General features: G+C 65.6%; 4 protein-coding genes across 4 annotated transcripts; 2 read left to right on the top strand and 2 right to left on the bottom strand.

Moving 5' to 3' along the window:
- Positions 1-1,570: 1,570 nt before the first annotated feature.
- Positions 1,571-3,922, bottom strand: LOC133263375 (interleukin-36 receptor antagonist protein-like). Its single transcript, XM_061443122.1, has 5 exons — positions 3,729-3,922; positions 3,174-3,331; positions 2,651-2,809; positions 2,447-2,571; positions 1,571-1,702 (listed from the first exon to the last, which is right to left on the bottom strand). Exons 2-5 carry the CDS (start codon positions 3,271-3,273, stop codon positions 1,571-1,573), a joined length of 516 nt encoding a protein of 171 aa, XP_061299106.1. The 5' UTR covers positions 3,274-3,331; positions 3,729-3,922.
- Positions 3,923-4,395: 473 nt separating this feature from the next.
- On the bottom strand, positions 4,396-7,170 carry LOC133263374 (interleukin-1 family member 10-like). Its single transcript, XM_061443121.1, has 4 exons — positions 7,004-7,170; positions 6,840-6,928; positions 6,627-6,751; positions 4,396-4,680 (listed from the first exon to the last, which is right to left on the bottom strand). The coding sequence occupies exons 1-4, from the start codon at positions 7,168-7,170 to the stop codon at positions 4,396-4,398; spliced, it is 666 nt and encodes a 221-aa protein (XP_061299105.1).
- Positions 7,171-7,466: 296 nt separating this feature from the next.
- Positions 7,467-9,108, top strand: TMED4 (transmembrane p24 trafficking protein 4). The gene is made up of 5 exons (XM_061443127.1): positions 7,467-7,629; positions 7,728-7,828; positions 8,383-8,508; positions 8,616-8,762; positions 8,860-9,108. The coding sequence occupies exons 1-5, from the start codon at positions 7,491-7,493 to the stop codon at positions 9,007-9,009; spliced, it is 663 nt and encodes a 220-aa protein (XP_061299111.1). The 5' UTR covers positions 7,467-7,490; the 3' UTR covers positions 9,010-9,108.
- Positions 9,109-9,212: 104 nt separating this feature from the next.
- On the top strand, positions 9,213-24,249 carry DDX56 (DEAD-box helicase 56). The gene is made up of 14 exons (XM_061443123.1): positions 9,213-9,292; positions 9,873-10,034; positions 19,055-19,206; positions 20,142-20,312; positions 20,534-20,624; positions 21,495-21,739; positions 22,264-22,404; positions 23,020-23,136; positions 23,222-23,316; positions 23,424-23,497; positions 23,574-23,663; positions 23,759-23,864; positions 23,941-24,038; positions 24,127-24,249. The coding sequence occupies exons 1-14, from the start codon at positions 9,227-9,229 to the stop codon at positions 24,208-24,210; spliced, it is 1,692 nt and encodes a 563-aa protein (XP_061299107.1). The 5' UTR covers positions 9,213-9,226; the 3' UTR covers positions 24,211-24,249.
- Positions 24,250-24,727: the final 478 nt, after the last annotated feature.

Genomic DNA, 24,727 nt, shown 5'->3' with positions numbered 1-24,727 from the left:
TGAGCCGCTGTCGGTGCCTTCATCAGCATCATCCTCCTCATCACTGCCATCGGGCTCCCGGTGCTGGAGCGAGGAGCTGGCACCCACGGGCATGGACGTGGAGGAGATGCCCCCATCCTGGGGCATGGACACGGGGGAGATGCCCCCATCCTTGGCCACACGCTCCTGCGGGATGCTCCCACCCCGGGGCATGGACGTGGATGTCTTGGTCTCCTCTGTGCACGTCGTCTTGGGCCACCTGGGGTCATCGATTGGCTCCCGCTCCCACGGGATGGTCTCATCCCAGGGCAGGGACACGGGGGAGATGCTCCGGTCCATGGGGATGTGGCCGTGGTGCTCCTGCGGGACGCTCCCACCCACGGCCATGGACCCGGGGAGATGTCCTCATCCGTGGGCACGTGGGAGATGCTCCTGGATGTGGGTCCGCGGGCTTGGTACTTGTGGGCGATGTTTTCATCCCTGGGCACGGCTGAGATGCTCCCGCCCATGGACACGGGGAAGCGGCTCCCGGATGTGGATCCAGGGCCTTGGTGCTCGTGGGAGATGTTCTCATCCATGGGCACGGGCTTGGGCGAGAGCCTGGTGTCTGTGCTGGGGGGGGTCACCCCTTCCGCACCCACCCCTGAGAAGACGATGGCGTCCTGAGCAGCCAGGACCCTGGAGCTGGGGTTACCGGGGCTGCTGGTGCTGGGGTCACTGGTGCTGGTGGTGCTGATGGTGTTGGTGCTGCTGTTGGTGCTGGTGGTGTTGGGGGTGTTGGGGGTCCCTGGCAGCCCCATGGCCGGTGCCAGCGCTGCGGCTTCTGGGTGTGGGGGGGGAGAGGGGTGAGAGGGGGCTGCGGGGGGGAGGAGAAGGGAGGAAGGAGGAAGAGGGAGAAGGAGGAAGAAGGGAGAGGGGGAGAGGGAAGAGGAAGAGGACACGGGGGGGGGGAGGGACCAGAGGAGGAAAGAGGAAGAGGAAGGAGGGGGAGGAAGTGCCCGGGGCACGGGGGGGGGTCTGGGGGCACCTCCGAGGGGGGGGAAGCAACCGCCGGGGCCCCCGGGGCAGGAACCCGGCTGGGGGCAGCGCCCCACAGCGCGCCCCACACATCGCTTCCGCGTCGGGCGCAGCGCGGCACAACCCCAGAGCAGGCACCGGAGAAGCCACCAGCGGGAGAAGGGGAACGGGGAAAGGGAGGGGGGGTCCCAAAGGAGGGGGGGGGACCCCAAAGGAGGGGGGGGGGGACCCCAAAGGCTGCGAAGGGGCCTCGGGGTGTGGGGGGGGGGAGGTCAATGGGGACCCCCCGCGGGGATTGGGGGGGGGCTCCTGGGGGGTGACCCCGGGGGGCGCGGGGTGACCCCAGGGTCCTTGGGGCACCCAGAGGTCACGGGGGCTCCCCCCGGTCTCGGGGGTCTCCGGATCCCTCCCTCACCCCCCCCTTACCGGCACCGCCGGCGCGCGGCGCGGGGCGTGTCTGCAGCTGGCCCCGCCCCCTCCCGGCCCCGCCCCGCGTGGCCCCGCCCCCATCCTCCTGGTCCCGCCCCCCCCACGCTCCGGGCCGGTTCCATCTCTTTATTGCCCCCGCCGGGGGTCACCTGCGGTGCAGGTAGAAGCCGGTGGCGCCGTGGGGGGGGGCCAGGCCCAGCTCCTGCCCCCCCGCGGTGCTGAGGAAGGCCCCGGGGCACGCGGCCGCCTCGAAGCTGTGCGTGGAGCCCCCGAAGCTCTTGTAGAAGGTGCAGGAGCGAGAACAGCTCCAGCAGCGCCGCGTCCTGCGGGGGGGCAGCGCTGGGGCACGGCCGCGGGGACCCCCCCGGGACCGCTCCTCCGGGGGCACCGTGCGGGGGGGGGGGGGTCAGGGGTGCGGCGGCTTTGGGCTGAGCCTGATCGGGGGTCCCCGGACAGGGAGGACCCAGCTCTAGGCCACCCCCCCCCCCCCCCAGCCCAGGGTGCCCCCAACTTGAGCAAGATTCTGCTGACCCCTAGGGGTGCCCTCACCTTGGGGTGCCCCCCTGTGGGTGCCCTCACCTTAAAGTGGGTGCTCCACCTATGGGTGACTCAACCTTGGGGTGCTCCCTCTGTGGGTGCCCTCACCTTAGGGTGCTCCACCTATGGGTGACTCAACCTTGGGGTGCTCCCTCTGTGGGTGCCCTCACCTTAGGGTGCTCCACCTATGGGTGACTCAACCTTGGGGTGCTCCCTCTGTGGGTGCCCTCACCTTAGGGTGCTCCACCTATGGGTGCCCTCACCTTGGGGTGCGCCCCCTATGGGTGTCCTCACTTATGAGTGCTCCACCTATGGGTGCCTCAAACTTGGGGTGCTCCACCTATGGGTGCCCCCACCTTGGGATGCTCCCCATATGGGCGCCTTCACATGCGGGTGCTCCCCCTATGGGTGCCTCAACCTTGGGATTCCCCTCTTGGGCTGACCCATAGCAAGGTGCCCCCCCCCGGCTGCGCCCCCCCCTCACCACGAGCTGCAGGCGGGGCTCGGGGCCGGGGGTGCAGGACAGGGCCTGGCTGCCCCCCCGGATGCCCACGATGAGGGGGCAGCGCCGGCGCTCCAGGTGCGGGTTGGGCACCGCACTGAAGATCTCTGCGGGACACGGAGGGGCCGCGTGGGCCGGGGGGGCAGCGGGCACGGCCCCCCCCACACCCCCACCCCCGGCACGCACCTTCCTGGTCGGCGCTGGCTCCCTGCAGGGGGGTGGGCACCAGGCGCCCCCCGCGCAGGCAGAGCCCGCGCTGCTCCGTGTCCCGCAGCACGAAGTGGTGGGGCCGGCCCCGGGGCAGCGGCGGTGCCGCCGAGGGCCCCGTCAGCTCCGGCGAGAGCTCTGCGGGGAGCGGGGGGGGGCACGGGGGGGTGTCAGGGGCATGGGGGGGGCAGGGGACATCGTGGGTGCAGGAGGGCATCACTGGAACGTGGGGAGGGGGGGCACGGGTGTGAGGGACGGGGGGACATGGGGGTGTCACGGGCGCACGGGGACATGGGGGTGTCACAGGGATGTGGGGACGGGGGTGTCACAGGGACACGGGAATGGGGATGTGAGACACAGGTGTGATGGATACTGGGGGATGTGGGACGTGGGGGCACGGGAAGGGGACACACAGGGATAAGGGGACATCGCATGGAACACGGGGACGCAGGGACACGGCGACGGGCACCGTGGGTCCGTGTCCCTGCGCCCCCGGCGCTACCTTTCCCCAGGAACTCATCGAACAAGGCCTCCATGTCGGGGTCGATGACAGACTCCGGCGCGGCTCCGGGGCCCGCGCCCGGCTCCGCCGAGACCCCCATCGGGTGCTGCAGGGGCCAGGACCCCTCCTGGGGTCCCCGGGGCCCCTCGGCCCCGCTGCTGCCCGGGGAGGACAGGGACAGGTTGGGGTGAGGGCGGGCGCCCGCGGGTGCCACATCCCGGGGGAGGGATGGGACCAGCCCGTCCCCGTGCCATCCACATCCCGTCCCCATCCCATCCCATCCCCATCCCAAATCCATCCCATCCCCATCCCATCCCCATCCCAAGTGCATCCCCTCCCCATCCCATCCCCATCCCATCCCCATCCCGTCCCCATCCCGTCCCCATCCCGTCCCCATCCCGTCCCCATCCCGTCCCCATCCCGTCCCCATCCCGTCCCCATCCCCTCCCCATCCCGTCCCCATCCCGTCCCCATCCCGTCCCCATCCCCTCCCCATCCCCTCCCCATCCCGTCCCCATCCCATCCCCATCCCGTCCCCGTCCCGTCCCCCCTCACCGGCCGCTGCTCTCAGTCGGCTCCAGAGTGAACGCGCTGCAGCCGCTGCCGGGCAGGACCCGGCTCGTTCCCGATCGGGCGGTTCCCGATGATTCCCCGCGTTCCCGAGCGTGTCCCGGGATGTGGCTCCGGCTCTTATAGAGCGGGGGAGCAGAGCCCGGCCCTGGCCTTGGGCGGTACCGCTTTGGGCAGGGCCGGGGATGGTGAAACCTCATCCGGTGCCCGTGTCCCGCCGTGTCCCGGGGTCCCCTCGGCTCTCCTGTGTCCCCTCCACTGCCACCGGGCCGGGGGCACCGTGTCCCCGTGCGCCCCATCCCCCTGTCCCTGCGATGCCCGCATGTTCCCGTGCCCCCCTATATCCCCGTGTCCCCATAGAGCTGCCTCCAGACACCCCTGTGTCCCCTGTCCCCACGCCCCGTCCCTGCAATGTCCCCGTGTCTCCCCCCTGTCCCCACACCCCCGTCTCCCTGTCCCCCTGTTCCCACGTCCCTCCGCCGTCCCCACCCCATCCCCGTGATCCCCGTTCCCGTCTCCCGGTGCCGGTCGGGACACGCCGGGGCTGGAGCGTCTCCAGCGTCCCCCGCTCCGGGAAGGAGCCGCCCGAGCCCGGGACGCGGAGCCCCCGACACGGGACCGGTGCCCTCGGCAGCTTTATTGGCCCCGGGCGTCACCGGGGGTCAGCGGGGGGGAGGTCCCGGTCCCCAACGGGGGGGTCCCGGTCCCCGGTGCCGGGCTCCGGGCACTCGGCGGCGCTGAAGTAGAAGTCGAGGCGGGTGCTGGCATCGTGGCACCGGGAGAGCCCCAGGGGCTGGTGGCCCCGCGCCGAGGTGCACAGGAACCAGCCGGGGTTCGCGGCCGACTCGAAGCGCCAGAGCCCGGCCCGGTACGAGCGGAAGAAGGTGAAGGCGGCCGAGGCCGCCCCGGCGCGGGGCAGCTCCCGAATGTCGGCGTCCTGCGGCGGCACCGGCACGGGACCGGGATGGAACCGGGGTGGGACCGGGATGGGACCGGGATGGGACCGGGGTGGGACCGGGATGGGACCGGGATGGGACCGGGTGGGACCGGGGTGGGACCGGGATGGGACCGGGATGGGACCGGGGTGGGACCGGGATGGGACCGGGATGGGACCGGGATGGGACCGGGACGGGACCGGGGTGGGACCGGGATGGGACCGGGATGGAACCGGGGTGGGACCGGGATGGGACCGGGGTGGGACCGGGGTGGGACCGGGATGGGACCGGGATGGGACCGGGGTGGGACCGGGACGGGACCGGGATGGGACCGGGGTGGGACCGGGACGGGACCGGGATGGGACCGGGATGGGACCGGGGTGGGACCGGGATGGGACCGGGCAGCGGCAACGGGGAAAGGGGGACCGCGAGAGCGGGGGCTGCGGTCGCCCCAGCCCCGTGGTGTCCCCTCCCCAGGGCGTCCCCATCCCTTTCAAGTCCCCATTTCTTTGCTGTACCCATCGATGTCCCCATCCCCACAGTGTCCCCGTGGTGCCCCCATCTCTTTGGTATCCTCTTCCCCCTGTTGTCCCCCTCCCCACTGTGTCCTCCTCCCTTTGGGGGCCCCGTGGTGTCCCTTCCCCAAGGGGTCCCCATGATGTCCCCATTCCCACTGGTGTCCTCATCCCCATGGACGCCCCCATCCCATTGGTGCCTCCATGGGGTCCCCATCGATATCCCCATCCTCAATGACGTCGCCATCGATGTCCCCATGCCCAATGACGTCCCCGTGCTCCAGCGGTGTCCCCATGGTGTTACCATCTCTTTGTGTCCCTATCCCCATTGATATCCCCATCCCTTTGGTGTCCCCATTGATGTCCCCGTCCCTGTGGTGTCTCCATGCCCACTGGTGTACCCATCCCATTGGTGTCCCCATCTCCATCGCCCTCGGTGTCCCCATCCCTTTGGTGTCCCCACTGATGTCCCCGTCCCCGTGGTGTCCCCATGCTCACTGGTGTCCCCATTGATATCCTCATCCCTGCTGGTGTCTCCATCTCAGTGGTGTCCCCATTGATGCCCCTATCCCATTGGTGTCCCCATCCCCGTGTTATCCCCAAGATGTCCCCATCCCCATGGATGCCCCCACCCCTTGGTGTCCCCACCATATCCCCATCCCCAATGATGTCCTAATTGATGTCCCCATCCCATCGGTGTCCCCATCCCCACTGATGTCCCCATCCCCGTGGTATCCCCAAGATATCCCCATCCCCATGGATGCCCCCATCCCGTTGGTGCCCCCATGGTGTCCCCATCGATATCCCCATCCCCAATGATGTCCCCACTGAAGTCCCCATCCCCTTGGTATCCCCATGATGCTGCCCATCCCCATGGATGCCCCCATCCCATTGGTGCCCCCATGGTGTCCCCATCGATATCCCCATCCCAAAAGATGTCCCCACTGATGTCCCCATTCCTGTGGTATCCCCATGATGCCCCCATCCCCATGGATGCCCCAATCCCATTGGTGTCCCCATCGATATCCCCATCCCCAGTGGTGTCCCCATTGATGTTCCCATCCCCTTGGTATCCCCATGATGCCCCCCATCCCCATGGATGCCCCCATCCCATTGGTGCCCCCATGGTGTCCCCATCGATATCCCCATCCCCAATGATGTCCCCACTGATGTCCCCATCCCCCTGGTATTAATGATGCCCCCATCCCCATGGATGCCCCCATCCCATTGGTGCCCCCATGGTGTCCCCATCGATATCCCCATCCCCAATGATGTCCCCACTGATGTCCCCATCCCCCTGGTATTAATGATGCCCCCATCCCCATGGATGCCCCCATCCCATTGGTGCCCCCACGGTGTCCCCATCGATACCCCCGGTGCTGCCCCCATTGATTCCCCACCCCGTTGGTGCCCCCCCGCTGGCGGTGGCTGACCTGCAGGCTCAGGCTGGGCCGGGGCCCGGGGGCGCTGGCGAGGCACCGGGACCCGTTCTGGATGCCCATGACGAGGGGCAGCCGGGCGGGCGCGAAGGCGCGGTTGGGCACCCAAAACACCTCCTCTGGGGCCCCCCCCCCGCGTCAGGGCGCGCCCCGAGGGGGGGTCCCCATCGGTGTCCGCGCCCCCCAATCCGCAGGGCCCCCCCTCACCTTCCCGCGCCGCGTTGGCGCCCTGCAGGTGCCCGGCCACGAGCCGCCCGTCGCGCAGGTAAAGGCTCTTGTGGTCCACGTCGCGCATCCTGCGGGGACAGCGCGGACACCGCTGCCCCCCCCCGCTCCGCCCCGCGCGGCCCCGCGCCCGCAGCGCCACTCACCGGTACCGGAGCACTGCGCGGGGCCGCGGGGCGGGCGCGGCGGCTTCGGGCTCTGCGCGGAGACAGAGGAGGAGGAGGAGGAGGAGGAGGGCGAGGGCGAGCGCGGGTTTGCGCGCCAGGGCCCCGCCGCCGCCGCCTCCCGCTCCCGGGGGTCCGCGCTCACCCATGGGGCGCGGAAGGAAGGAGGAGGCGGCGGAGCTGTTGCCTCACCGCTGGCGGAGGGGGAAGCGCTGGTTCCGCCCCGCTGCGGGCTCGGCACGGCTCGGAACGGGGGGGGGGGACGCGGGACAAACACACAGCGGGGACGGGGCACACGGGGGGCGACGGACACAACCGGGGGTCACCGCTCCCGTCGGAGCCGGCGCACGGGGGTCTCGAACCCTCAACCTCATCGCTGGAGGAGCAGCGCCCTCCTCGCTGCGCCACCGGAACGCGGATGTGTCAATGGGGAGGGTCCTGCGCATGCGCAGTGCGAGCGGCGCGGGCCATGGCGGGCGGCGGGGCGCTGCGGGCCGCGGTGGTGGCTGTGCTGCTGGCGGCGGGCGGGCAGGGGCTGTACTTCCACATCGGAGAGACCGAGAAGCGCTGCTTCATCGAGGAGATCCCGGACGAGACCATGGTCATCGGTGCGGGCGGGGGGGCCCGGAGCCGGGGGGGGGGTGGTTCCCCATCCCCGGGGGATGGCGCCGGTCCCAGTCCCGGTCCGATGCCCCGCTCTCCGCAGGGAATTACCGGACGCAGCTCTGGGACAAGCAGTCCGAGTCGTTCCTGCCCTCCACGCCGGGGCTGGGCATGCACGTGGAGGTGAAGGACCCCGACGGCAAAGTGAGTGCCTGGGGGGTGTGCATGGGGCACCCATGGGGCTGCGGGGGTCCCTGTGGTGCGTGGAGGGAGGGGGGGGTGTCCCCGGGGTGCCTTTGGTCCTGCACAGGGGGTCCCCTGGGTGCTGGTAGAAGAAGGCAGATTGTGCTTGGGGTGCACGGAGCACCCATCGACCAGGGCAGGGGCCCCTTGGGGTGCATGGGTACCCATGGGGGGATGTCCCTGGGGTGCTTTTGAACGAGGGCAGGGGGTCCTTGGGGTGCTTGTAAAGGAAGGTGGGGGGTGCTTGGGTGCCCACCGTTGGGGTGCCTGCTGGGTTGGGGTTCCTTTGTGCCTGAGCAGGGGGTCCCTGCGGTGCTTGCAAAGGAAGGTGGGTGGTTCTTGGGGTGCTCGGGTGCCCACCGTTGGGGTGCCTGCTGCGTTGGGGTGCCTTTGTGCCTGCGTAGGGGTCCCTGGGGTGCCCACTGTGCTGGGTGGGGGGTCCCTGGGGTCCCTTCCAAGCCAGGCCAAGGGTTCCCTGCGGGTGCCTCGGCAGCGGGTGCGGTGTCGCGGTGCAGGTGGTGCTGTCGCGGCAGTACGGCTCCGAGGGCCGCTTCACCTTCACGTCGCACACACCGGGGGAGCACCAGATCTGCCTCCACTCCAACTCCACCCGCATGGCCCTGTTCGCCGGCGGCAAGCTGGTGAGTGGGGACCGGGCATGGGGACACCGCGAAGCGGGGGTACCGGGGACACCCCGAGGCAGGGGTACCGGTGGCACCGGCGCGCCCTGACCCCCTGCGCCCCGCAGCGGGTGCACCTCGACATCCAGGTGGGGGAGCACACCAACAACTACCCCGAGATCGCCGCCAAGGACAAGCTGACGGAGCTGCAGCTCCGCGCCCGGCAGCTCCTCGACCAGGTCGAGCAGATCCAGAAGGAGCAGAACTACCAGCGGGTGAGGAGCGGGGTGCGGGGTCGGGGGGGGACGGGGTACAGGACACCCCGCTTTCCCCCTCCCGTGAGCCCACCCCACGCTTTATTCCCGTGCTCAGTACCGGGAGGAGCGCTTCCGCATGACGAGCGAGAGCACGAACCAGCGCGTGCTGTGGTGGTCCATCGCCCAGACCATCATCCTCATCCTCACCGGCATCTGGCAGATGAGGCATCTCAAGAGCTTCTTCGAGGCCAAGAAGCTGGTGTAGAGCCCCCCAGCACCCCCCGGGGGGGCTCCCACAGCGGGGGGGGGGGGGGGGGGGGGTCCGCGCTGCCGTTTTTGGGGGAAATAAAGCGGTTTTGGGGTCCATTGGTGCGGTTTTAATATGCGGGGGGGTGCTCAGTCCTCCACCGCCAGGGGGCGGCGCGGCGGCCTGAGCCGCTCTGGGCGCGCCGCACGGTGTCCGTGGTGAGCGGGAGCCCAGCATGGCGGCGGCGGAGGGGCCGGCGGCGCGGTTCGAGCACATGGGGCTGGACCCGCGGCTCCTGCGGGTGCGGAGGGAGCGGGACCGGCACCGGGGTGGGGGGAGCCACGGTGGGGAGGGGGCTCGGGGGTCCCTGGGGGTGAGGGAGGCCGCAAAGGGCCGGTACCGTGCGGTCCGTTGGTCACCGGGGGTCCTGGGGGGGGGCGAATGGGGCAGTGGGGTGCTCTGGGGGGAGAGGAGCCCATTGAGAGCGTTTGGGGTGCCTGGGGGCGGGACATGAGGCGATGGGGGGGATATGGGGTACAGCGGGGTGCGGGGCAGTACATGGGGGGTAACAACCAGGGCCTGGGGGCGGATATGGGGTACAGGGGCTGTGGGGCACTGCCCGGGCAGTACATGGGGGGCACAGCCAGGGCTTGGGGGGGGATATGGGGTAAAGCGGGGTTCGGGGCAGTACATGGGGGTCACAGCCAGGGCTTGGGGTGCACTGAAGCCTTGGGGTCATTGCTGAGGGGAGTGGGGGGGGACAGCGGGGTTCGGGGCACCGGGAGGGTCTGCGGGGCAGGGGAGGTTCGGTGCCGGGGTCCTTCAGGGGCTGAGCCCCGGGGCGCGGGCGCAGCTCGGTCACCCCCGGGCCGGCCCCGCAGGCGGTGGCGGAGCTGGGCTGGGGCTCCCCCACGTCCATCCAGGCCGAGGCCATTCCGCTGGCGCTGGAGGGCCGGGACCTGCTGGTGCGCGCCAGGACCGGCTCCGGCAAGACCGGAGCCTACGGCCTGCCCGTGCTGCAGCTGCTCCTGCGGGGCAGGGAGGTGAGCGGGGAGCGGGGCGGGGGGGGGCGCCGCGGGCAAGAGAGCTCCGGAGGGCACCGGGGCTCTGGGGGTACAGGGGAGGGGTGGGCTCTGGGGGGGGAAACGGGGGGTACGGGGCTCCATGGTCTGGTGACACTGTGCCCCACTGTGTCTGGGTCGCACTGTGCCCCACTGTGTCCCACTGTGTTGCACTCTGTCTCACTGTGTGCCACTGAGTCACACTGTATTTCACTGTGTCCCACTGTGTCGCACTATGTCCCACTGTGTCCCACTGAGTCACACTGTGTTTCACTGTGTCCCACTGTTTCCCACTGTGTCGCACTGTGTCTCACTGTGTCTCATTGTGTCTCACTGTATCCCACTGTGTCTCACTGGTCTGTGTCGCACTGTGTCGCACTGTGTCGCACTGTTGCACTGTGTCGCACTGTATCGCACTGTGTCGCACTGTTGCACTGTGTCGCACTGTGTCGCACTGTTGCACTGTGTCGCACTGTATCGCACTGTGTCGCACTGTTGCACTGTGTCGCACTGTGTCGCACTGTTGCACTGTGTCGCACTGTATCGCACTGTGTCGCACTGTTGCACTGTGTCGCACTGTATCGCACTGTCGCACTGTATCGCACTGTGTCGCACTGTCTCACTGTATCGCACTGTTGCACTGTGTCACACTGTATCGCACTGTATCCCACTGTGTCTCACTCTGTGTCTCACTGTGTCCCACTGTGTCCCACTGTGTCTCACTGTCCCCCCCCCCGTGTCCCACTGTGTCGCACTGTATCACACTGTTTCCCACTGTGTTGCACTGTTTCACACTGTATCACATTGTGTCTCCTTGTCCCTCACTGTCTCTCACTGTCTCTCCCTGTCTCTCACTGTCCCTCACTGTCTCTCCCTGTCCCTCACTGTCCCTCACTGTCTCTCACTGTCTCTCCCTGTCCCTCACTGTCCCTCACTGTCTCTCCCTGTCTCTCCCTGTCTCTCACTGTCCCTCCCTGTCTCTCCCTGTCTCTCCCTGTCTCTCACTGTCCCTCACTGTCTCTCACTGTCTCTCCCTGTCTCTCCCTGTCTCTCCCTGTCCCTCACTGTCTCTCACTGTCCCTCACTGTCTCTCACTGTCCCTCCCTGTCTCTCCCTGTCTCTCACTGTCTCTCCCTGTCTCTCCCTGTCCCTCACTGTCTCTCCCTGTCCCTCACTGTCCCTCACTGTCTCTCACTGTCTCTCACTGTCCCTCACTGTCTCTCCCTGTCTCTCCCTGTCCCTCACTGTCTCTCACTGTCCCTCACTGTCTCTCCCTGTCTCTCACTGTCTCTCCCTGTCCCTCACTGTCCCTCACTGTCCCTCACTGTCTCTCACTGTCCCTCACTGTCTCTCACTGTCTCTCACTGTCCCTCACTGTCCCTCACTGTCCCTCACTGTCTCTCCCTGTCCCTCACTGTCCCTTACTGTCTCTCACTGTCCCTCACTGTCTCTCCCTGTCCCTCACTGTCCCTCACTGTCTCTCCCTGTCCCTCACTGTCCCTTACTGTCTCTCACTGTCCCTCACTGTCTCTCCCTGTCTCTCCCTGTCCCTCACTGTCTCTCACTGTCCCTCACTGTCTCTCCCTGTCTCTCACTGTCTCTCCCTGTCCCTCACTGTCCCTCACTGTCCCTCACTGTCTCTCACTGTCCCTCACTGTCTCTCACTGTCTCTCACTGTCCCTCACTGTCCCTCACTGTCCCTCACTGTCTCTCACTGTCCCTCACTGTCTCTCACTGTCCCTCACTGTCCCTCACTGTCTCTCACTGTCCCTCACTGTCCCTCACTGTCCCTCACTGTCTCTCACTGTCTCTCACTGTCCCTCACTGTCTCTCACTGTCCCTCACTGTCTCTCACTGTCCCTCACTGTCCCTCCCTGTCTCTCCCTGTCCCTCACTGTCTCTCCCTGTCTCTCCCTGTCTCTCACTGTCCCTCACTGTCTCTCCCTGTCCCTCACTGTCCCTCCCTGTCTCTCCCTGTCCCTCACTGTCTCTCCCTGTCCCTCACTGTCTCTCCCTGTCCCTCACTGTCCCTCACTGTCTCTCACTGTCTCTCCCTGTCCCTCACTGTCCCTCACTGTCTCTCCCTGTCTCTCCCTGTCTCTCACTGTCCCTCACTGTCTCTCACTGTCTCTCACTGTCCCTCACTGTCCCTCCCTGTCTCTCCCTGTCCCTCACTGTCTCTCCCTGTCTCTCCCTGTCTCTCACTGTCCCTCACTGTCTCTCCCTGTCCCTCCCTGTCCCTCCCTGTCCCTCACTGTCCCTCACTGTCTCTCACTGTCTCTCCCTGTCTCTCCCTGTCTCTCCCTGTCCCTCACTGTCTCTCCCTGTCCCTCCCTGTCCCTCCCTGTCCCTCCCTGTCCCTCACTGTCCCTCACTGTCTCTCCCTGTCTCTCCCTGTCTCTCCCTGTCCCTCACTGTCTCTCACTGTCCCTCACTGTCTCTCACTGTCCCTCACTGTCTCTCACTGTCCCTCACTGTCCCTCACTGTCCCTCACTGTCTCTCCCTGTCCCTCACTGTCTCTCCCTGTCTCTCACTGTCTCTCACTGTCTCTCACTGTCTCTCCCTGTCTCTCCCTGTCCCTCACTGTCTCTCACTGTCTCTCACTGTCTCTCACTGTCCCTCACTGTCTCTCACTGTCTCTCACTGTCTCTCACTGTCCCTCACTGTCTCTCCCTGTCCCTCACTGTCTCTCACTGTCTCTCACTGTCCCTCACTGTCTCTCCCTGTCTCTCACTGTCTCTCACTGTCCCTCACTGTCCCTCACTGTCTCTCCCTGTCCCTCACTGTCTCTCACTGTCCCTCACTGTCTCTCCCTGTCTCTCCCTGTCTCTCACTGTCTCTCACTGTCTCTCCCTGTCTCTCCCTGTCCCTCACTGTCTCTCACTGTCCCTCACTGTCTCTCACTGTCCCTCACTGTCCCTCACTGTCTCTCCCTGTCCCTCACTGTCCCTCACTGTCCCTCGCTGTCCCTCACTGTCTCTCACTGTCCCTCACTGTCCCTCACTGTCTCTCCCTGTCCCTCACTGTCCCTCACTGTCCCTCACTGTCTCTCCCTGTCTCTCACTGTCTCTCCCTGTCTCTCACTGTCTCTCCCTGTCTCTCCCTGTCCCTCACTGTCCCTCACTGTCTCTCACTGTCCCTCACTGTCCCTCACTGTCCCTCACTGTCTCTCCCTGTCCCTCACTGTCCCTCACTGTCCCTCACTGTCCCTCACTGTCTCTCCCTGTCCCTCACTGTCCCTCACTGTCCCTCACTGTCTCTCCCTGTCTCTCACTGTCCCTCACTGTCTCTCCCTGTCCCTCACTGTCCCTCACTGTCCCTCACTGTCTCTCACTGTCTCTCACTGTCTCTCACTGTCCCTCACTGTCTCTCACTGTCTCTCCCTGTCCCTCACTGTCCCTCACTGTCCCTCACTGTCCCTCACTGTCTCTCCCTGTCCCTCACTGTCCCTCACTGTCTCTCACTGTCTCTCCCTGTCCCTCACTGTCCCTCACTGTCTCTCACTGTCTCTCACTGTCTCTCCCTGTCCCTCACTGTCCCTCACTGTCCCTCACTGTCCCTCACTGTCTCTCACTGTCTCTCCCTGTCCCTCACTGTCCCTCACTGTCCCTCACTGTCCCTCCCTGTCTCTCCCTGTCCCTCACTGTCTCTCCCTGTCTCTCCCTGTCTCTCACTGTCCCTCACTGTCTCTCCCTGTCCCTCACTGTCCCTCACTGTCTCTCCCTGTCCCTCACTGTCCCTCACTGTCCCTCACTGTCTCTCCCTGTCTCTCACTGTCTCTCTCTGTCTCTCACTGTCTCTCCCTGTCTCTCCCTGTCCCTCACTGTCCCTCACTGTCTCTCACTGTCCCTCACTGTCTCTCACTGTCCCTCACTGTCTCTCACTGTCTCTCCCTGTCCCTCACTGTCTCTCCCTGTCCCTCACTGTCTCTCCCTGTCTCTCACTGTCTCTCACTGTCTCTCCCTGTCCCTCACTGTCTCTCACTGTCCCTCACTGTCCCTCACTGTCTCTCACTGTCTCTCCCTGTCCCTCACTGTCTCTCCCTGTCCCTCACTGTCTCTCACTGTCCCTCACTGTCCCTCACTGTCTCTCACTGTCTCTCCCTGTCCCTCACTGTCTCTCCCTGTCCCTCACTGTCTCTCACTGTCTCTCACTGTCCCTCACTGTCTCTCCCTGTCCCTCACTCTCTCTCACTGTCCCTCACTGTCCCTCACTGTCTCTCACTGTCTCTCCCTGTCCCTCACTGTCTCTCCCTGTCCCTCACTGTCTCTCACTGTCTCTCCCTGTCCCTCACTGTCCCTCACTGTCTCTCCCTGTCCCTCACTGTCCCTCACTGTCCCTCACTGTCTCTCACTGTCCCTCACTGTCCCTCACTGTCTCTCCCTGTCCCTCACTGTCTCTCCCTGTCCCTCACTGTCCCTCACTGTCCCTCACTGTCTCTCCCTGTCTCTCACTGTCTCTCTCTGTCTCTCACTGTCTCTCCCTGTCTCTCCCTGTCCCTCACTGTCCCTCACTGTCTCTCACTGTCCCTCACTGTCTCTCACTGTCCCTCACTGTCTCTCACTGTCTCTCACTGTCCCTCACTGTCTCTCCCTGTCTCTCACTGTCTCTCCCTGTCCCTCACTGTCTCTCCCTGTCTCTCACTGTCTCTCACTGTCTCTCCCTGTCCCTCACTGTCTCTCACTGTCTCTCACTGTCTCTCCCTGTCCCTCACTGTCTCTCACTGTCCCTCACTGTCCCTCACTGTCTCTCACTGTCTCTCCCTGTCCCTCACTGTCTCTCACTGTCTCTCCCTGTCCCTCACTGTCTCTCACTGTCTCTCACTGTCCCTCACTGTCTCTCCCTGTCCCTCACTGTCTCTCCCTGTCCCTCACTGTCTCTCCCTGTCCCTCACTGTCTCTCACTGTCTCTCACTGTCCCTCACTGTCTCTCCCTGTCCCTCACTGTCTCTCACTGTCCCTCACTGTCCCTCACTGTCTCTCCCTGTCTCTCCCTGTCCCTCACTGTCTCTCACTGTCTCTCACTGTCCCTCACTGTCTCTCCCTGTCCCTCACTGTCTCTCACTGTCCCTCACTGTCCCTCACTGTCTCTCACTGTCTCTCCCTGTCCCTCACTGTCTCTCCCTGTCCCTCACTGTCTCTCACTGTCCCTCACTGTCTCTCACTGTCCCTCACTGTCTCTCCCTGTCCCTCACTGTCTCTCACTGTCCCTCACTGTCTCTCACTGTCCCTCACTGTCTCTCCCTGTCCCTCACTGTCTCTCCCTGTCCCTCACTGTCTCTCACTGTCTCTCCCTGTCCCTCACTGTCCCTCACTGTCTCTCCCTGTCCCTCACTGTCTCTCCCTGTCTCTCACTGTCCCTCACTGTCTCTCCCTGTCCCTCACTGTCCCTCACTGTCTCTCACTGTCTCTCACTGTCTCTCCCTGTCCCTCACTGTCTCTCACTGTCTCTCCCTGTCCCTCACTGTCTCTCACTGTCTCTCCTGTCTCTCACTGTCCCTCACTGTCTCTCACTGTCTCTCCCTGTCCCTCACTGTCCCTCACTGTCCCTCACTGTCTCTCCCTGTCCCTCACTGTCCCTCACTGTCTCTCACTGTCTCTCCCTGTCCCTCACTGTCTCTCACTGTCTCTCACTGTCTCTCACTGTCCCTCACTGTCTCTCACTGTCTCTCCCTGTCCCTCACTGTCCCTCACTGTCTCTCACTGTCTCTCCCTGTCCCTCACTGTCCCTCACTGTCTCTCACTGTCCCTCACTGTCTCTCACTGTCTCTCCCTGTCCCTCACTGTCCCTCACTGTCTCTCCCTGTCCCTCACTGTCCCTCACTGTCTCTCACTGTCTCTCACTGTCTCTCACTGTCCCTCACTGTCCCTCACTGTCTCTCCCTGTCCCTCACTGTCCCTCACTGTCTCTCACTGTCTCTCACTGTCTCTCACTGTCTCTCCCTGTCCCTCACTGTCCCTCACTGTCTCTCCCTGTCTCTCACTGTCTCTCCCTGTCCCTCACTGTCCCTCACTGTCTCTCACTGTCTCTCCCTGTCCCTCACTGTCCCTCACTGTCCCTCACTGTCCCTCACTGTCTCTCACTGTCTCTCCCTGTCCCTCACTGTCCCTCACTGTCCCTCACTGTCTCTCACTGTCTCTCACTGTCCCTCACTGTCCCTCACTGTCCCTCACTGTCTCTCACTGTCTCTCACTGTCTCTCACTGTCTCTCACTGTCTCTCACTGTCTCTCACTGTCTCTCCCTGTCTCTCACTGTCTCTCCCTGTCCCTCACTGTCCCTCACTGTCTCTCACTGTCCCTCACTGTCTCTCACTGTCCCTCACTGTCCCTCACTGTCCCTCACTGTCTCTCACTGTCCCTCACTGTCTCTCACTGTCTCTCACTGTCCCTCACTGTCTCTCACTGTCCCTCACTGTCTCTCACTGTCCCTCACTGTCCCTCCCTGTCTCTCACTGTCTCTCACTGTCTCTCACTGTCCCTCACTGTCTCTCCCTGTCCCTCACTGTCCCTCACTGTCTCTCACTGTCTCTCCCTGTCCCTCACTGTCTCTCACTGTCTCTCACTGTCCCTCACTGTCTCTCACTGTCTCTCCCTGTCTCTCCCTGTCTCTCACTGTCCCTCACTGTCTCTCACTGTCCCTCACTGTCCCTCACTGTCCCTCACTGTCCCTCCCTGTCTCTCCCTGTCCCTCACTGTCTCTCCCTGTCTCTCCCTGTCTCTCACTGTCCCTCACTGTCTCTCCCTGTCCCTCACTGTCCCTCCCTGTCCCTCACTGTCCCTCACTGTCTCTCCCTGTCTCTCCCTGTCTCTCCCTGTCTCTCACTGTCTCTCACTGTCCCTCACTGTCTCTCACTGTCCCTCACTGTCCCTCACTGTCTCTCACTGTCTCTCCCTGTCCCTCACTGTCCCTCACTGTCTCTCCCTGTCTCTCACTGTCCCTCACTGTCTCTCCCTGTCCCTCACTGTCTCTCCCTGTCCCTCACTGTCTCTCACTGTCTCTCCCTGTCTCTCACTGTCCCTCACTGTCTCTCCCTGTCCCTCACTGTCTCTCCCTGTCCCTCACTGTCTCTCCCTGTCCCTCACTGTCTCTCACTGTCCCTCACTGTCTCTCACTGTCTCTCCCTGTCTCTCCCTGTCCCTCACTGTCTCTCCCTGTCCCTCCCTGTCTCTCCCTGTCCCTCACTGTCTCTCACTGTCTCTCACTGTCTCTCACTGTCTCTCACTGTCTCTCCCTGTCCCTCCCTGTCCCTCACTGTCCCTCACTGTCCCTCACTGTCTCTCACTGTCTCTCCCTGTCCCTCCCTGTCCCTCACTGTCTCTCACTGTCTCTCACTGTCTCTCACTGTCTCTCACTGTCTCTCCCTGTCCCTCCCTGTCCCTCACTGTCCCTCACTGTCCCTCACTGTCTCTCACTGTCTCTCCCTGTCCCTCCCTGTCCCTCACTGTCTCTCCCTGTCTCTCCCTGTCTCTCCCTGTCCCTCGCTGTCTCTCCCTGTCCCTCCCTGTCCCTCACTGTCCCTCACTGTCCCTCACTGTCTCTCACTGTCTCTCACTGTCTCTCACTGTCTCTCACTGTCTCTCCCTGTCCCTCCCTGTCCCTCACTGTCTCTCACTGTCCCTCACTGTCTCTCCCTGTCTCTCCCTGTCCCTCCCTGTCCCTCACTGTCTCTCACTGTCTCTCACTGTCTCTCCCTGTCCCTCCCTGTCCCTCACTGTCTCTCACTGTCTCTCCCTGTCTCTCACTGTCTCTCCCTGTCCCTCACTGTCCCTCACTGTCTCTCACTGTCTCTCACTGTCTCTCCCTGTCTCTCACTGTCCCTCACTGTCTCTCACTGTCCCTCACTGTCTCTCACTGTCCCTCACTGTCCCTCACTGTCCCTCACTGTCTCTCACTGTCTCTCACTGTCTCTCACTGTCTCTCACTGTCTCTCCCTGTCTCTCACTGTCTCTCCCTGTCCCTCACTGTCCCTCACTGTCTCTCACTGTCTCTCACTGTCTCTCCCTGTCTCTCACTGTCCCTCACTGTCCCTCCCTGTCTCTCCCTGTCTCTCCCTGTCTCTCACTGTCCCTCACTGTCTCTCCCTGTCCCTCACTGTCCCTCACTGTCTCTCACTGTCTCTCCCTGTCCCTCACTGTCTCTCACTGTCTCTCACTGTCCCTCACTGTCTCTCACTGTCTCTCCCTGTCTCTCCCTGTCTCTCACTGTCCCTCACTGTCTCTCCCTGTCCCTCACTGTCTCTCACTGTCCCTCACTGTCCCTCACTGTCCCTCACTGTCCCTCCCTGTCTCTCCCTGTCCCTCACTGTCTCTCCCTGTCTCTCCCTGTCTCTCACTGTCCCTCACTGTCTCTCCCTGTCCCTCACTGTCTCTCCCTGTCCCTCACTGTCTCTCACTGTCCCTCACTGTCTCTCACTGTCTCTCCCTGTCTCTCCCTGTCCCTCACTGTCTCTCCCTGTCCCTCCCTGTCTCTCCCTGTCCCTCACTGTCTCTCACTGTCTCTCACTGTCTCTCACTGTCCCTCACTGTCTCTCCCTGTCCCTCACTGTCTCTCCCTGTCCCTCACTGTCTCTCACTGTCTCTCCCTGTCCCTCACTGTCTCTCACTGTCTCTCCCTGTCCCTCCCTGTCCCTCACTGTCCCTCACTGTCCCTCACTGTCTCTCACTGTCTCTCCCTGTCCCTCCCTGTCCCTCACTGTCTCTCACTGTCTCTCACTGTCTCTCACTGTCTCTCACTGTCTCTCCCTGTCCCTCCCTGTCCCTCACTGTCCCTCACTGTCCCTCACTGTCTCTCACTGTCTCTCCCTGTCCCTCCCTGTCCCTCACTGTCTCTCACTGTCTCTCACTGTCCCTCACTGTCTCTCCCTGTCCCTCCCTGTCCCTCACTGTCTCTCACTGTCTCTCACTGTCTCTCACTGTCTCTCCCTGTCCCTCCCTGTCTCTCACTGTCTCACGCTTTCTCTCCCTGTCCCTCACTCTGGTCTCCCCGTGTCCCCGTGCCCAGGCTCCCCAGGCTCTGCCCCAGGCCGTGCGGGCGCTGGTGCTGGTGCCCTCCCGGGAGCTGGCCCTGCAGGTGCTGCGCTGCCTGCGCCGCTTGGCGGCTGCCACCGATCTGCGCGTGGCCGAGCTGGGGGACGGGGACCCTGCGGCGCTGCGGTGAGTGCCCGGCTCCCCCTTGGTGTCACCCCCCATTGTCATCACATCACCCTTGGTGTCCCTGTGTCACCCCCCATTGCCATCGGGTCACCCCTAGGTGTCCCCGTGTCACCCCCCCATTGTCATGGGGTTACCCTTGTTGTCCCCGTGTCACCCCCCATTGCCATCGGGTCACCCTTGGTGTCCCCGTGTCACCCCCCATTGCCATCGGGTCACCCCTTGGTGTCCCCGTGTCACCCCCCATTGCCATCGGGTCACCCCTTGGTGTCCCCGTGTCACCCCCCATTGCCATCGGGTCACCCCTTGGTGTCCCTGTGTCACCCCCCATTGCCATCGGGTCACCCCTAGGTGTCCCCATGTCACCCCCCATTGTCATCACATCACCCTTGGTGTCCCCGTGTCACCCCCCATTGCCATCGGGTCACCCCTTGGTGTCCCCGTGTCACCCCCCATTGCCATCGGGTCACCCCTAGGTGTCCCCATGTCACCCCCCATTGTCATGGGGTCACCCTTGGTGTCCCCGTGTCACCCCCCATTGCCATCGGGTCACCCCTAGGTGTCCCCATGTCACCCCCCATTGTCATGGGGTCACCCCTAGGTGTCCCTGTGTCACCCCCCATTGCCATCGGGTCACCCCTAGGTGTCCCCGTGTCACCCCCCATTGCCATCGGGTCACCCCTTGTTGTCACTGTGTCCAACCCCAGTGCCACTCAGTCACCCCTTGGTGTCACCCCGTCATCCCCCAGCGCCCTCGGTTGTCACCGTGTCACCCCCCCAGTGTCACCATTTCACTCCCTGGTGTCCCTGTGTCATCCCCCAGTGTCCCCGTGTCACCCCGTGGTGTCCCCATGTCACCCCACAGACCCCATTGTCCAACCCCCAGCCCCCCTATACCCCCCCCAGCCCCACATCCCCATGGTGCCACGCTGTCTCAGGCCCGTGGTGGCGGCACAGCCGGACGTGCTGGTGGGGACGCCGGGGCGGGTGCTGGCGCAGGTCACTGCCCGCAGCCTGGTGCTGCGGCACTCGCTGGAGCTGCTGGTGCTGGATGAGGCCGACCTGCTCCTGGGCTTCGGCTGCCTCGAGGACATCAAGGCCCTGCTCTGGTGAGGGGCTGGGGGCCATGGGGGGCACTCACAGGGCCTGGGGGGGCACTGCTGTGGCTGGGGGTCGGGGGGGGTGCGATGGGGCTTGGGCAGGAGAGCGGGGGGGGCACAGTCAGGGGTTGGGGCCCAAGGTTTTGGGGGGCACAGCGGGGTTCAAGGGCTGGGATGCGGGGGTCCCCATGGGGTAAGGGCTGGCGCTGACCCCCCTGTGCCCCCCCCAGCCACCTCCCCAAGATCTCTCAGGCGCTGCTGATGTCGGCCCACCGTCTCCAGACCCCGACGTGGAGGCGCTCAAGGAGGCTGCACAACCCGGTGAGGGCAAGGGGGGAGTTTTGGGGGGGTCTTTGGGCTGGTTTTAGGGGTCTGGAGAGGTTTGGGGGCTCCAGGGACAGCTCTGGGGTGTCTGGGGGGGTGTTTGGAGGGTCCAGGGGAGGATCTGGGGGTCCGAGAGCAGGTTTGGCGGGTCAGAAGGGAGATTTGAGGTGTCGGGGGGGGGGGGGGGGGGGGGGGGATCAGAGGTGGCTTTGGGGCATCCAGTGGGAAGTTTGGGGGGTCCAGGGAAGGTTTGGGGGGGGTAGGGGCAGGTTGGGGGCAGAGGGTCAGATTTGGGATGGGCAGGGGCAGGTTTGGGGTGGGGCAGGAGCGGGTTTGGGGGTGGGCAGGAGCGGGTTTGGGGGGGCAGGGGGCTGGTTTTGGGGCTGCAGGGGCGGGTTTGGGGCTGCAGGGGCGGGTTTGGGGGGGCAGGGGCGGGTTTGGGGGGGCAGGGTCAGGTTCGGGGGGGGCAGGGTCAGGTTCGGGGGGGGCAGGGGCGGGGTTTGGGGCTGCAGGGGCAGGTTCAAGGGGGGGGCAGGGGCAGGTTCGGGGGGGGGGCAGGGGGCAGGTTTGGGGGGTCAGGGGCAGGTTCGGGGGGGGCAGGGGCAGGTTTGGGGGGGGCAGGGTCAGGTTCGGGGGGGGCAGGGGCAGGTTTGGGGGGTCAGGGGCAGGTTTGGGGGGGGCAGGGGCAGGTTTGGGGGGTCAGGGTCAGGTTCGGGGGGGCAGGGGCAGGTTCGGGGGGGGGGCAGGGGCAGTTTTTGGGGCTGCAGGGTCAGGTTTGGGGGCAGCAGCAGGTCTGTGGGCACAGAGGTGCTGCCCCCAGCCCAGAGCCCGTTGGGGTCACGGCGGCCCCACGGTTCCCGGGTGCAGGTGCGGCTGTGCCCGGCGCAGGCCCCGCTGCCAGGCCCGGCTCAGCTGCAGCAGTTGGTGCTGCGCTGCGGCACGGCCGAGGACAAGGTGCTGGTGTTGGTGGCGCTGCTGCGGCTGCGGGTGCTGCGCGGCCGGGCCCTGCTCTTCGTGTCCTCCCTGCCCCGCTGCTACCGCCTCAAGCTGCTCCTCGAGCAGTTCGGCATCGGCGCCTGCGCCCTCAACCCCGAGCTGCCGGCGCGCTCCCGGTGAGCCCCAGGGCAGGGCTGGCAGGAGCTGGGGTGCTCCTCGGGGACAAGAGGTGCCCGAGGGGGTCCCCCATGGCCATCGGATGCTCTTGAGGTGCTGGGGGGAATGGCCATAGGGTGAAGGACACCCCCGGGGGAGGTTCCAGGGGGGTGAAGGGGACAGTGAGATGCTCGTGAAGGAGGATGGAGCACCCTGGGGCCAAGGGGTGCTCGAGGGTGTCCCGTGGCAATAGGGAAGGACACCCGTTGGGACGTGCCAGAAGGGTTTGGGGTGTCCATTGAGGAGGGTGAAGGGGAAAATGGGGTGTCCCAGGGAGATGGGGCAGTGCTGAGGGGGGTGCGAGCCGAGGCGAGGCCTTAGGGTGCTCCTTGGGGACAAGGGGTGCTCATGGAAATGGTCCACGTCCCATGGAAAGGGGGGTCCCATGGGGTGAAGGGCACCTTGGAGCGGGCCCCAGCATGTTGTGGGTGCTGATGGGGGGGGGGTCACCCCAAGTTGGGTGCTGAACCCCCCCATGGCGCAGGTGTCACATCATCGCCCAGTTCAACCGCGGCATCTACGACTACATCGTGGCCACGGACGAGGAGGCGCCGGTGCCGGAGCCGCAGCCAGAGCCGCAGCCAGAGCAGCCACGGCGCAGGAAGCGCCGGGGGCCGGTGCAGGGGTGAGCATGGGGTGGGGGGGGCTCTGTGTCACCGGGGTGTCCCCGTGGCACTGAGGGTGTCCCCATGGCACCGGAGGTTTCCCCATGGCACCGAGGGTGTCCCCATTGCACCAGGGTGTCCCCATGGCACTGGGGGTGTCCCCGTGGCACTGGGGGTGTCCCCATGGCACTGAGGGTGTCCCCGTGGCACTGGGGGTGTCTCTGTGGCACTGGAGGTGTCCCCGTGGCACTGGAGGTGTCCCTGTGGCACTGGAGGTGTCCCCGTGGCACTGAGGGTGTCCCCGTGGCACTGGAGGTGTCCCCGTGGCACTGAGGGTGTCCCCGTGGCACTGAGGGTGTCCCCGTGGCACTGGAGGTGTCCCCGTGGCACTGGGGGTGTCCCCATGGCAGCAGGGGTCAGTGGGGCCATGTCCTGCTGCTGCACCCATTGGGGCCGGGGACGTCACCCGGAGCCATGGGGCTGCTGCTGCCCTGGGGGGTCCCTTGAGGCACATCCCCTTCCTTTTGGGGGGGGGCTCTTTGCCCTGTCCCTGCAGCTTTGGGGTCCCCCTGTCCCATTGTCCCTGTGCCCATGGGGGGGTTCCCAACACCTCATGTCCTGTGTCCCCCCCCCAGCAAGGGCAAGGACCCCGAGTTCAGCGTCTCGCGCGGCATCGACTTCCAGAACGTGGCCGCTGTCATCAACTTCGATGTGCCCGACACGGTCGAGTCCTACATCCACCGCGTGGGCCGGTCTGTGGGGCGGGGGGGGGGTGGGGGGCACAGGGACACACGGGTTGGGGGGGGTCCCCACCACCGCGTCCCCTCTGTGCTGCAGGACAGCCCGGGCGGACAACCCCGGCACGGCGCTGACACTGGCGCTGCCCGAGGAGGAGGAGAGCCTGGCCCGCATCGAGGACGCGCTGGCAGGAGGTGGGGGCGTCCCCATGGCCCGTTGTGGGGGGTTGAGGGGGGGGGGGGGTGTCAGGACAAGCAGGGGGTGACCCTGTGTGTGCCTCCCCCCCACCCCGTACGCACAGACAACGGTGAGTCCATGCTGCAGCCCTACAAGTTCTGCATGGAGGAGATCGAGGGGCTGCGCTACCGCTGCCGGGTACGTGAGGGACCTGGGGGGGGGGGTGTCCGGTGGCACCAGTTTAGGGGTGCCAACCTCTGACCCCCCCCCCCAGGACGCCATGCGCTCGGTCACCAAGCAGGCGGTGAAGGAAGCGCGGCTGCGGGAGATCAAGGACGAGCTCCTCAACTCTGAGAAGCTCAAGGTAACAACGACCCCCCCTCGGGGCTGGGGGGGGGGTCCAGGGGCGCTGCCCACCCCCAGTACCCCCAATTCTCTCTCCGTGTGTGCCCCCCCCAGGCGTATTTCGAGGACAACCCCCGGGACCTGCACGTCCTGCGCCACGACAAACCCCTGCACCCGGCCATCGTGCAGCCGCACCTCCGCAACGTGCCCGACTACCTGGGTACGGCCCCGCTCCGTGGGGGGGGGACACAGGGGGCTGCCCCCAGACCCCCCCTCACCGCTCTGTCTGCCCCCAGTGCCCCCCAGCCTCCGCGGGGTCGTCAAACCCAGCCTCAAGAAGCGCAAGTGGCAGCGCCCGCCCCGCACAGGGGCCTCCCGAAGGGGGGGTGCAGCGGTGAGTGGGAGCGATGGGGACCCCCCCCCGATGCACCCTCTGCTATGGGGGGGTCCTCATGGTGCTTTTCTTCTCCCCCCCCCTCCAGTCCCGCGGCTCCGGGAACCCACTGCAGAACTTCAAGTACACGCGGCGCCGGAGCAAGCGTCCCGGTGCTGCGGCACCGTCCTGAGCCCCCCCGGCACCCCCCCCCTCGGGGGCTCCCCCTGCACCCCATTGCTTGTGCCCAATAAAGGTGCCCATAGCCCCGAGGCGCTGCGTGGTGACAGGGACGGTTGGTGACGCAGGGGAGCTCGCCGGGCAAAGGTGCCCCGACGTTATCAGCCCCCCCTTATCACAGCCATAAACAGGGCAAGGACACGGGGTGGGGGGGGAACCCCGGGTTTGGGGTGTCCTGGTGTTGCCAGGAGCCTGGGAACCGGGTGTGTGTGGGGCTGGCGCCGTGGGAAGGGTGCCCTGTGTTGTGTCACCCACCAAGACACCTCCTTAATGGGGCCCAGCTCCAGGGTGAGCCCGTCCCGGCACGGTGGCACCGTCATCCCCGGGTTGGTACCAGCCCCTGTGGCTGGTTTTGCCCCATCCCGCATCCCGGTGCTGGGATCCCCCTCACCCGTGAGCCCCATCCCGGTGCCCGGCAGTGCTGTGGCGCCGGTGCCGTGCCGGGGGGGCACCTCCCTGGCACCGTTATC

Source organism: Pezoporus flaviventris, unplaced genomic scaffold, assembly GCF_033815535.1.
Source record: "Pezoporus flaviventris isolate CSIRO_AGI_PZ_B2104156 unplaced genomic scaffold, CSIRO_AGI_Pfla_v1 ptg000293l, whole genome shotgun sequence".
Taxonomy (NCBI): Eukaryota; Metazoa; Chordata; class Aves; order Psittaciformes; family Psittacidae; genus Pezoporus; species Pezoporus flaviventris.
This window is presented reverse-complemented; position numbering and strand designations above follow the sequence as displayed.

Excerpts from the sequence above, each read along its gene's own strand:
- LOC133263375 (XM_061443122.1), bottom strand. The coding sequence starts at position 3,273 with ATGGGGGTCTCGGCGGAGCCGGGCGCGGGCCCCGGAGCCGCGCCGGAG. Across the intron at positions 2,810-3,173 it reads CGATGAGTTCCTGGGGAAAG|AGCTCTCGCCGGAGCTGACG; the intron begins GTAGCGCCGGGG and ends CGCTCCCCGCAG. Across the intron at positions 2,572-2,650 it reads AGCCAGCGCCGACCAGGAAG|AGATCTTCAGTGCGGTGCCC; the intron begins GTGCGTGCCGGG and ends CGTGTCCCGCAG.
- LOC133263374 (XM_061443121.1), bottom strand. The coding sequence starts at position 7,170 with ATGGGTGAGCGCGGACCCCCGGGAGCGGGAGGCGGCGGCGGCGGGGCC. Across the intron at positions 6,929-7,003 it reads CGCGCAGTGCTCCGGTACCG|GATGCGCGACGTGGACCACA; the intron begins GTGAGTGGCGCT and ends CTGTCCCCGCAG. Across the intron at positions 4,681-6,626 it reads GGCCCAGCCTGAGCCTGCAG|GACGCCGACATTCGGGAGCT; the intron begins GTCAGCCACCGC and ends GTGCCGCCGCAG.
- TMED4 (XM_061443127.1), top strand. The coding sequence starts at position 7,491 with ATGGCGGGCGGCGGGGCGCTGCGGGCCGCGGTGGTGGCTGTGCTGCTG. Across the intron at positions 7,829-8,382 it reads TGAAGGACCCCGACGGCAAA|GTGGTGCTGTCGCGGCAGTA; the intron begins GTGAGTGCCTGG and ends GTCGCGGTGCAG. Across the intron at positions 8,763-8,859 it reads AGGAGCAGAACTACCAGCGG|TACCGGGAGGAGCGCTTCCG; the intron begins GTGAGGAGCGGG and ends TCCCGTGCTCAG.
- DDX56 (XM_061443123.1), top strand. The coding sequence starts at position 9,227 with ATGGCGGCGGCGGAGGGGCCGGCGGCGCGGTTCGAGCACATGGGGCTG. Across the intron at positions 23,317-23,423 it reads CGAGGACGCGCTGGCAGGAG|ACAACGGTGAGTCCATGCTG; the intron begins GTGGGGGCGTCC and ends CCGTACGCACAG. Across the intron at positions 23,498-23,573 it reads GGCTGCGCTACCGCTGCCGG|GACGCCATGCGCTCGGTCAC; the intron begins GTACGTGAGGGA and ends CCCCCCCCCCAG.